The sequence below is a fragment of the Pistacia vera genome, unplaced genomic scaffold (genome assembly GCF_008641045.1).
Source record: "Pistacia vera cultivar Batoury unplaced genomic scaffold, PisVer_v2 Contig51, whole genome shotgun sequence".
Taxonomy (NCBI): Eukaryota; Viridiplantae; Streptophyta; class Magnoliopsida; order Sapindales; family Anacardiaceae; genus Pistacia; species Pistacia vera.
In genome coordinates, this window is record NW_022196346.1 from 1,226,149 (window position 1) to 1,238,216 (window position 12,068).

Consider the following 12,068-nt stretch of genomic DNA (forward strand, 5'->3'; position numbering starts at 1 on the left):
GAAGGGGTTGTGAGATCGTCACTCATTGTATCATTGGGCTGTGAGTTGACCCTGATTTCTGTTATAACAATTTGGATCTACTCAAGTAAATATTCTCCATTTTAGATCTCACGCTCACCAGAAGCAAGTTTATGCAGTCTGAGGGCTGGGAAGGATTCATAAGTTAATTATTTAGAGGAGCCAAGTTCAAAATAGATAAAGAAAAATAAATGGATTGGATGTGGATATTACTTTGATAACTTCATACATACCTGGACTTATGGATAAAGTTGGAAACATTTTCAGAGAATTAACTGGATATGAGCTTATTCAAGTGGTTAGGAGTCATAGTCACGCAAAGAGCACGTTAGTTTGTGCGTTACAAGCAAAACCATTTATTTTAAGATGATGAAACACATGAGCATTAACTCCTAGGACTGACTTTTTAAGTCCTAAGTAACTTGTTAATTGCTTTTCATCATCTTCTTTATACTTTATATTCTTACTTTTATTCACTCATTCACACCATTCCATGCATGGACCATGAACTCTAAGAAGAATATGTCAACTTCTGTAAGTTTCTATCGTTCTATTTTTATAATGTATATGCAGCAGATATGTTTCTTCTTTTGATTCTGATTTCCTCTTGATTTCAGATATACCCAAAGGTTGAGCGCAAGAAGCACAAATCATTTCATTGCCTCCTTACAGTGATTTTGCTCGCTGCAGCTTTCTTCTTGGGGAGTGCCTTTGTCGTCTCAAACTGTAAAGAGGTATCAATAGAATTCTCCTATCAACTTATCATGACACTGTAACCCTCCACCCAACTGTTAAGATATTGTGGAAACGAATCAAGACAAAAGCTTTTGAGCCCAACTATTTGAGGTAGGTAAGAGACAAAAAATTAACAATATCATGACAGTGGGCCGGGGTGGCACATATATTGGTTTGGTAGTTTAATAGATGTTTATTAGATGGATTTGTTCTCTGTTCTGGATGTTAATTGTTTTATTAAAAAATAACATATTTAACTTATAATGGGGGCTTCTGTGAACAGAAGATTTTTCGATGGGGAGTGCTTTCAAGGTCTAAGATGTGTGAGGTTTGTCTATTTTCTTCTGTTTTCTTAGATATACTGTATGCAGTGAGTAGCTTTAGCTTTTGATGATTTGTTATTGTATGCATTCAGACTCGAGACAGACTTTATGGAAGCGAGACGCTACCTGAAGGCATTGTCTCTGGCACGTCTGATTTGAAAATGCGTCCATTATCAGGCCCTGGAAATGAAAAGGTCAGTGATATATAGATTTTCTGTAGCGAAAGGCAGAAGTTACTATCATCTCTTATGCACAATCGATGCTAAACAGAGGTGTTTCAGCAAATATATCGGTATCATCAAGTGAATTAACTATGTTGTTCTATACTGTTTTGCTTAGAACTCAAAGACCCCAATGAACTTATTGGCCATTGCAGCTGGGATAAAGCAAAAAGAAAGTGTAGATAAAATTGTCAAAAAGGTGAAAAATATGAATTTTTGCATGTAGACTTTCATGGAATTCAGTCTCTCATTTAACTTTCATGTTACAGTTTCCACCAAGTGATTTTGTGGTAATGCTTTTTCATTATGATGGCATTGTGGATGATTGGAGAGATTTAGAATGGAGTGCTCAAGCCATACATGTATCCGCTATCAATCAAACTAAGTGGTAACTAATGGTCATTAGCCATGAATATGAACCAAATTTTCAGCTAAGCGTTTAGTTAATCATCAGTAACTTAATGTTTGAAATGTTTCCTTGATCCAGGTGGTTTGCTAAGCGTTTCTTGCATCCTGATATTGTTTCAGGCTATGCCTACATATTCCTGTGGGATGAAGACCTTGGAGTTGACAATTTTAATGCTAAAAGGTATTCATATATCTATCCTAGCTCTGTTTCAAAATTTCCTGACAGTTGTTCAAATGAAAAGTTCAAATATTGATCTTCTGCACTTCGAATACCCAATTCCAGATATCTTTCAATTATTCGAGAAGAAGGGCTTGAGATATCACAGCCAGCCCTTGATCCTGAATACTCCGAGTTGCATCATCAGCTTACAGCCCGAGACAACAGAACAAGAGTACACAGGTTATCAATCTCTTTGAAAACTATTCTTTTCCAGAAAGAAATAAGATAATAGTAAAATTCTGAGACTGACGCTTTTGTTTGCTTATACAAAATGCGGCTTATTCTAATTGAAGTGAATATTCTGTTAGATATTTTCTAATTCGAGGTCTGTGGTTGTTAACAGGAGGATTGTTAAGGTGATCGGCGGTGGAAGAAGGTGCCACGAAAACAGCACCAATCCTCCTTGCACAGGGTAAAAGAACTTGTGTACTAAATTTTCCAACTGAGTGGTGTATCAATGACTACATTATTTATAACTTTATGGCTTTAAAAGTCTTATGAATTGATCATCCAAATACATTCAAATTATGTATTCTACCGGGAATAATGAAAATCTTACATATTACAGGTTTGTGGAAATGATGGCACCTGTTTTCTCGAGAGCATCCTGGTGTTGCGCATGGCATATGATTCAGGTATGGCATCTGTACTATAATTTGACAAAAAGGAAACTATTATTGAGAGCAATGGCTTCTTACTAAATTAAGCAACACCAAAATGTTGTCATTCAAGAAGTGTCAAAAGAGTTTGATGGAAGATTCAAGATTGACTGTTAATTTCTCAAATAAAAAACATAACTACAAGGCCTCCAGATATTTCTGTTATTTGGTTTTTCTATGTCTTGATTTACATGCAAAATGTTTTTGCCAGAATGACTTGGTTCATGCATGGGGCTTGGATTTTCAACTTGGCTATTGTGCACAGGTAATTTCCTCCAGTACAAAACCCTTCCATTTTTCCAGCTCATTCTCCTAAACAATCGTGTCATATCGTTTTATAGGGCGATCCTACCAAGAACATAGGAATTGTTGATTCCGAGTATGTTGTTCACTATGGTCTTCCGACACTTGGAGGTCCAGCACTAAAGGTCAGAAACTTGATTTTGCATTGAATTAAGATGTCAGACACTTGTATTGTACTTCTTGAATTCAGATTCGACAGCCAACAAACATGCAATCAACTGTTGCACTCTCATTTGTATTAGTTACTAACTCACAATGGCAATCCTCAATGCAGACAAATTCTGAAACCCCTGACTTAGTAGCTCAGAATGAAAACTTAGCTAGTTCAAAACAACAGGTATAATAAGCAGGCAAAATAAGATATCAATGTGTTTATTAAAAAATTTTCATTTCCGATTTGGGATTTAATGGCCATTGAATTCACAGGTAACATTGTCCAATCAGCCTACTAGTAGAAATGAGGTAAGCATAGTAGAGATCCTGCTTCTGCTGGTGCTATTTTAGCTCAACACAGTTAATATATCTTTTATTAAAATTTGGTAGCAATATAATCCCACTTAACTTGGGCTTATTGTTGCTGAGACTACAGAATATTTAGCCATTGAAAGAAGATTTCTAGTATTCATTAATTCACTAATTGTGCAGGTGAGAAAACGGTCATATGTTGAATTAGAGATCTTCAAAAATAGATGGAAAAAAGCTGTGAAGGAAGATGATTGCTGGATTTATTCACTTAAAGAATAAAAAAAACAGTAGAAACACTCAAAGCGTTTTGTTAGAGAGGAGAAATGGCAGCAATTACCAACAAAGCTACCGTTTCAAGTGTAAAAAGTACAATTATTTTTCTGCAATGTTGAGGAGCATAAAGTCTAATACCTATTAGAATAAAGCTATTCTTTTAATCTATCAAATCTTGTATAACTACAGCAATATAACACGATTCGTTTTGCAAGGGCTAGACAATTTATTTATTATGAATGGAAATACTGAGTCTTCATTGAACTTTCATGTCGCGGTATTTTGTAATATCTAACAAGGTTAGCTCAACCTCAGAATAAAATAAAAAATGAAAGGGAGAGATTGTAATACAGTTCATATATGCCTTTGACTTAGCTTGATGTCAAACAAATTCAAATTAAATTTGGTAGAATGAGTTACCCATAAACACCTATAGAATATTTTTATTTCATCTCCTTCTGCTAAAAACTTCAGAAATAATTTGTCCAAGTTCTTCGCCGCAATCTTCTTGTACATGATGCCCTGCCTGCACAGTGCAACAGATCACATAAGTGCATTTTTTGCCAGTATCATAAAAAACCTTAACGACTAAAACTTTCTCCAATATCTTTAAATGAAGTAGAGATTGTAGTTTATACCATTGGAAGTTCGATTAGCTTATGATTTGAATCCTTGCAGAAATCTTCGACTCCATCATAGTTCAACCAACGGTCTCTCTGACCCCAGCATACTGTTGTNGATACTAATTGTTGGAATTGGAAGCAATAACTTTAACACTTTTACTGAAGGAAACAATGAACTCTCATAATTTTTCATTAATGTTTAACTACTTTTATACAACAAAGGAAATACTACTTCTACTTCAAAACAGATTCTACTTTCCTAGTTAGATACAAACAAAAATCTTATGAACTAATATTCCTAATCAAGTTCTACTTCCCTAATTTGACTCAACCAAATCTCTTATGAATAAGAGTTATTCTAAAACTAGAATACTAGAAAACAGGAAAAAGAATAAAGCTGGAACTTTTTACGGCCCAGGACGCTCGCCGCGGCCACCATCTCCATCGCCGCGGCTGTCGTTCTTCTTCATGTTCAGCGCTGCTTTTCAGTGCTCGCTGCAGCTACCAGTTCTGTCGCTGCAGCGATCGGTCATCTCTTTTTCCTTCGTCACTTTGCTGTAGCTTCCCACTTCTGCCAATGACAACTTCAAGCTCTCATAAATAGGTTCACACTTTAACAGAAGCACATCAAAAATAGGAAGTTCCAGTTTCATTTTACTAAACATTATAGATAAAGTTAGCTGCTATATCCGAACTTTGACAATCAAAGAAGGAAAACATGCCTGGACAACAATCGAGACCTTGTCGCTGCCAATTTCATTAATAACAGACTCCAAGGATGCCACATATTCTGCAACCCATAACAAACAGACAATATGTTTTCATTTTCATAATTTGATAAATGAAAGCTGTTGCATTAGAAACTAAACCAATCTATAACTCTCATTCGCGAATCGCCACCATGAAGGCTAATAAATAATTACCATCGAGAGTATAGTCAAATCCATATCTGGGTTGAGGCTTATCTGAAAATCCAAAGCCTGAAGAAGAGAGAAAAAGGCATAAATTTTCCATATCAGTTTATATTCTTTTGGGAGTGAACCCTCTTTCACTACAATTCACCATATACTAAGAGCATGATGTTACCTAGCCAATCAAAAGCAATGGCATGATAGTTCTTGGCGAGTGTAGGAAGGACTTTGCGATAAGAATAGGCATGTTAACAACATAAATCATGAAAAACAAACATGATGTTACGCATAATGTTTATAATTGATCGAGGGAATAATACTCACTTGTGAAGGGAAACCATGAATCAACAAAACTGAATGATTATCTGCACTTCCACTTTTGACGCAGAACCATCTAAGGCACAAAATCATATATAGAGAGAGCATGTTTCAATCGGTAAACCCTGCAAATAATCAAATCTTAATCAAAAAGCACTATTGAAACTACTTATTAGGTAATAGTCTACAGAAGATTTCAATTAATTTCAAATATATTACCCGAAAACATCAGCTGAGGCCTGAGAAGCAGCCCCTAGTAAGTCGGAAAACAGGTTCTTTTGCCTTCTCACCAGAACCAGAGACAGGATGTGCTTTCAAAGCAAAAAAGATTCTTAAATTCGTATTGGTGAGCAACATTACTAAACAACCAAGAAACATTTCAATGTTTATCAATAGGCACCCTTGATGCTTGATACTTCTTCTCAGTAAACCTCAACGACGCTACGAGGAAATTTATTATAACTTATTCAGGGGACACAATGAGCCTTTAACCCTTAAAAAAAAATTTTACTACACAGAAATTTTCCTTGTACATTTAACATTTTTCCTTGCTTAAACCATTCATCAGAAGGTGACGACCCATCTGAATATTTGCCTGAACAAAACAACCACATTCTCCTTCAATAATATTCTTAATAATTAAACAGTTAAAAATGAAATAACTAATTTGATGGGTACCTCCACTGAAAGAAAAGCCATCACCAACAGAAACAGGAGCATCTATGAGATAATCCTGACAATTACAAATTTTAAACAATTTTAATGAGTTAAATTATATGCAAGTTATGAAAAAGATGAAGATTAATGATCAAACTGAGAATGGGAGGTACATCTTCATTGGATTTGCGAATGATTCTTGGAGATTTTCTGGGGGCCTTGTGAAATTTAGAGTGGAGGTGTCCAGGAAGAAACGTAAATGGAGAAACAGTAGGAGAGTGAGGGAGGAGTTAAATATGAAAATGAGAGTAAAGAGATGAAGTTATAGGTTGAATAGCCATGGAGGAATGAGAATGTTTGGCGCGCATTAAACAAACATTCAAAGAGACCGTTAACCGTTGGCTTTAGTATGAACTTGGTCCATATAAACTTGCGCAAGAGATGGGGATTCTCTGGCTCTCATTCCTTAAAATCAAACCCCAAGTTTTTCATGTAATTATGGGTACATATAATCACATTCATCTTCTATTTCTATAATTAATTAGATAAATATATTATTATCTCTAAATTAATTTAAATCATAGCATAGTCGGTGGAAGTAATTAAATTAAAAAAGAAAATAAAGGTAAAAGTATACTAATAATTTCTTTTCTACTGAAATCTTTTTTTTTTTTCCTTTTGTTAACTAATGTATCTGAATTAGTTTACGCGCACCTCAACTAATCTTCAGGAGAAACTATCCTACAACAATCAACTGTCGTAGTCCCCTAGGTAAATCATGGGCAAAAGGTAAATCAGGGCAAATTTTTTAATGAAATCTTATTATTTATTTTGTTATTTCTCATTCATGATTATTTTGTTGTTTCTCAACCAGAATAGAATTAGGTTAAAAAGATTAAAAAAATGACAATTCCGAAATAAATTAAAATTTTTGAATATAATTTTTTTAATCGATATTGGAGCTTACAAAGAGATTGCATGGAGCTTGAATAACACCACTCCGTTCTAATTCTAATTCACATCAAAAATAAACTTTATATTTGGGATTTAGTCAAATTTATTGGGGAAAAAAAATGTTAAATTAGAATAGTTAATAAAAATTGAGTTTTGCTTTTTTAATTCGTGTTTCTTATGGGCTAATTGTTTGAATAAAACTAAGATGATAATATTTAAATGTAAAAACTAGTTAATTTAACAACTCCAATATAATACCACTAAATTAATTTATTCTATATACATATTTACATTAATACTTATTTATAATCCTTAAAGATTATTTTAGTTTGTATATCCATCCTCATTATTAAAAACTTATATCTTTTATTTTATCAATCTTAACGAAAGGAAATTTTTTTTTTTCTCATTATTTCTTATTAAAAAAAGATTTCCTAATCCTAATTTAAAATGAATTCTTATCTTATCATTCCTTATCAAAAAATAAATTAATATATAGGTCTCTACCCCTTTCGCTCATTTGCAACATTTTTCCTTCTTGATATTATCATATAATTAGCATTTCTTTTCAATGAAAAAAATAAATTTCAAAGGGTAAGGCTCTTTGTATCCACTGTTAGGTTTATGATTCTTCATCTATATTATAAAAGTTTCTCATACCAACTAGAATTGCAAACAATTATAAATATAATTTAGTGTAATTTAAAGACAAAAACAAAACAAAAAAATTCAGCTCTCCCCGAACCCGAATTAAATTTTTGGTTTCACCCCTATTGAAGCCCTAAACCCTTTTACATGTTTGAGATTCTTTTTTTTAGATTTAAAATATTCAGAAATATGATGGAAGATAGTTTCAACTCAATCAATGGAAAAACAATAATTTTGAAAAGGTACCCACCCATGGGTAACCCAATGGCAATTGGACAAATCAAGAGGGTTGTGTATGACTTCAGCCTATAGTGTCAGGTTTGATTCCCCATTCGAAAATATGATGGAAGGTAGTAGTTTTATCCATGATCTACTTAGGAGGCCAAGGCGGTGAAAATTAGTCGAGGTGCTCGTAAGTTGATTCGGATACCTCAGTTAACAAAAACAAAGAAAAAAATCATGAAAAAGTAAGTTTAATTTTATTTTTATTTTCAAATTCTCTTCTCTTTAATCTTTTGGCATCTACATTTCTTGGTAAAAAAAAAAAAAAAATCATGAAAACAGGAAGAATGCTAATACGAGCAAGGCTCCCATCATCGATCCTCTTCTTGCAACAAACGATTTTTTGCTTGACAACTTTGAAACGTTGTTCTTGTTCCTACTTTCTGTTCCTTTACAGTAAAGGAGGCATTAAACATGGTGGAGTGGTATTTGGAATAAAAAATATTCAAGTAGATGTTTAAGAGGAAATATGATGCTGTTGAAGGAATTTAATCTCAGGTTAACTAAAAGATTAAGAAAATATTAGAGAGGGTAATCTTGGAATGAAATATGATATGTATTTTAAAAATGATTGTAATTAATATTGGGGTTAAAAAGAGATTGAGTGGCCACTCTAATGTTATCTAATGGTGTTGAATGAGAAATTATTATTGCGGACTAAGTCATTGAATATTTGTATATCAGCAAACAAATGTAATAATGGCACACTCTTTATAATTAATTAAAGTCAATCAAATTGTTTTTACCAAAGTCTTTAGCCGCGTGAGAAACTTTCTAAAGAATCAAATTCAAAACCATCAATTTTCTATTCAATATATAAACTTGCTTAAGCGTGTTGACCCAAACTTGCTTCACACTTTTCAATCAAAACTAATTTTCTTCCGGAAATTAATTGTTAGAGAAGCCAGGATTTCAAGTGAGAGGGGACGAAATTAAACAATATAATATTCTTTAAAATATTTTCCTAATCATAAATGTATTCAAACTTTAATATTAACGCTGATAATTTTAATTTGTTGTTCAATACATTTATAAAATAAATCATACTAGCATAAAAATTAAAAAAAAAAAAATCATAAAAAATCATCTTCTTGCAACAAAGTCGTAAACTTTAATATATATATATATATAGACACACACACTCACACACATACATTTGTTATTAAATTTTAGAAATTAAAATGATTTCTTTCATCAGTTTACCATAAAAGTTTTTGCTTTCATGATAGAGTCTGCGGTATCATAGACGTATCACATCAACTACACCACAAACCAATAATATAGATTCCTTAATTGGTAGAAATTAAAATGAATTCTTTCATCAGTACATATCTGATGTTCTGAATGTTTTGAATCAGTGGTAGTTTATATAGATTCCATGCTTGCTTCTTAGAAAAATCTGTTTTAGTTTTCAAAGTGTCTCCAAGTCTACTCGAGACCAAGACTATTGGGTTGGAATACTGGAGTTCTCATAATTCATAAGCGTATATAAACCAAAGAAATATTATAAACTAACAGAGGTTACACATGGAGATTAAGAAGACGACCCGAATCTTCTGCAAGCTCTACCTTTTTATCTTTTTCAGCTTCAATGCTCCAATAATATTGTTTGCTCAACTCAATAAATCTCTCATGGAGATTGATGTTGGATTGATCGTTGATATGGGTTCATGGGAGGGGAGGATGATGCAAAGCTCTATTTCCATGGCAATTTCAGATTTTTACAGTGTAAATGGTTACTACAAAACAAGAATTGTTCTCCGCACAAGTGATTCCAAAGGACAACATCTACTTGTTCTATCTTCCGGTGAGCTTTTATAGTTGATTTTCAACGATCATATCATGTTTTAACAACTGACTCGTGCTTCATTGTTATTATTTTATGAATACTTTTCTTTTTCGTTGATGAATTGTGGTGAGATTTCTCTTCACCAACTGTTGTGTATATAAATTAATCTTGAGATTTTGTATATTACACTGCTGTGTATATAATTAATCATGAGACTTTTGTATATTACTGTAAATGCAAAAAATCTACCGTCATGAAAATAGGGTCTGATCCCGTAAGGTTGAGGCCACTAACAATCCGCTAGATCAGGAGTCTTGTCGGAGGCTAGAATTACGGCGGAGGCGTTGGGTTCTTGGGAGCAAGAACTTTAGGAGCAAATAGATGGTTTTGAGTAGTGTAGATTGACTATAGGAGATTGCCCCCTTTAATGAGAGGCAAATCTATGTTTTTATAGTGAACCCAAGGGACTGGAATCCTAGTAGGACATTGAGTCCTCTTTTTTGGGAGATAATCCCTATCAAGAAAGCAATATATCTCTTGGCCTTATCAGATTAAGTTTAATAGTTTAAGTAAGGTTTGGAATCTTAGTAGGACACTAAGTCTTATTTTGGGAGATAATCCCTATCATGAAAGAGATATTATTTCTTGATCTTATCAGAGCAATCTTAATAGTTTGAGTAAGATGTAGATTAATCTTAGTAGAAGAGGAAATAGAGTGGGATTCGGATTTCCTATTCATGGACTGTTGCAGGCTAATGGGCTGAAACCCAGTTTAGCTTAACTTATAGGATAGTCCAACTAGTAGAGTGGGTAGGTCGCAAGGTGATTTTAAGCGTAGGCCCGATTGGGATTGGGTTGAGGCCTTGGGCCGTGATATGTTTATTTCATTATTAGGCCCCATCAAGCCCAAGACGATTTTTGGCCCTAACAATTACACGACTGTGTATATAATTAATCATGAGACTTTTGTATATTACATGTGTTTATATTGAAGAAGAGGAAAAAAAAAAGTAATACTATACATACAACATTTTTCATACAATATGATGTCACAAAAGATAATTTGGTGAAAATTTATTTTTAATTTAAAATCAATCAATCATCTTTTACCACATCATGTTGTATCAGAAATGTTGTATAAAAAAATTGTATGCGTAGTATTATGTAATAAAAAATAATATCTTAAATTGAAAATTAATAATTAATAATGTAGATTACACATGTTTATAATTAATAATTTGTTTTACAGTAAAATTTGTTTATAGTAATATTTTATATAGGAATAACCTTCGTACAGTGAAAAATTTCAGTCTCAACTTAGACAGCTTATAAATAAAAATAAATTTCACATTATAATAAGTTATAATTTTTCTAGATCTTATCTTAAGGAACTTGGCTCCACATAGTAATAATTATATGTATATTTTAAAAAATATATGCTATGTTACTTGAATTAGTTGAAGATTGCATGCATTGTGTTATAGTATAATGTATTTATAGAATTTACGATGAGAGAAAAACATTAAAAAGAATGCAAAATTTTAAACTTTTAGGATGACTTTGCATATACCAATATTACATAGATACATGTACTAGTTTTTTAAAACTGTCTATCTCTTTTATCGGTGATTGCACCTTAGATTTGACATACTCCATTAATTAATTATTAATATAGTGCATATTTACTTTTATACCACTTGCACTAAGAGTAACTAAGTCAAAATAATAATTTAATTTTATAGCTACACCTCTATTGAATTATAACTTTTTCGCAGTAATAAAATTAGTGTGATCACACCACCATGACTATAGAGATGTTCTACTGTATAAAAGATTTTAAAGAGTGTATTAGAGTAGTTTTTAAAATTGAAAATTGGTTATGTAAGTGTCTATTAGTAAAATACCTTAAATTGAATATAAATCATAAAATGATTTTATATAAATAAGTATTTAATTAAAATATTTTTTTTAATTTAAAACTATAATTTCTACCTTAGAATCCCAAGTGATTAAATGTCCTGCAGCATGCAGCTTTTGATCTTTTGGAAAATTTCAACTTGAAGGCAGTCATATTCATAGCTGCACAATCATCAGTGGAAACGAAATTTTTGGGTGAGCTAGGAGATAAAGCTAAAATCCCCATTATTTCATTTTCCACACATTCAACTTCTCCTTTCTCAAACAAATTATACCCTTATCTAGTCCAAATCGCACAAGATGAAACCTCTCAAGTAGCGGCCATCGCTGCCATTGTTGAAGCA

The 12,068-nt window shown here is 32.6% G+C and overlaps 1 protein-coding gene and 1 pseudogene across 1 annotated transcript; one reads left to right on the top strand and one right to left on the bottom strand.

Annotated features, from left to right (window-relative positions):
* The first annotated feature begins 9 nt into the window (after positions 1–9).
* Positions 10–3,863, top strand: LOC116106143. The gene is made up of 15 exons (XM_031392492.1): positions 10–552; positions 636–752; positions 1,040–1,081; positions 1,169–1,270; positions 1,416–1,496; positions 1,567–1,685; positions 1,785–1,886; positions 1,989–2,105; positions 2,269–2,337; positions 2,494–2,560; positions 2,796–2,849; positions 2,926–3,012; positions 3,078–3,224; positions 3,314–3,349; positions 3,533–3,863. The coding sequence occupies exons 1-15, from the start codon at positions 523–525 to the stop codon at positions 3,629–3,631; spliced, it is 1,269 nt and encodes a 422-aa protein (XP_031248352.1). The 5' UTR covers positions 10–522; the 3' UTR covers positions 3,632–3,863.
* A 1,010-nt stretch (positions 3,864–4,873) lies between these two features.
* Positions 4,874–6,475, bottom strand: LOC116106194 (annotated as a pseudogene).
* Positions 6,476–12,068: the final 5,593 nt, after the last annotated feature.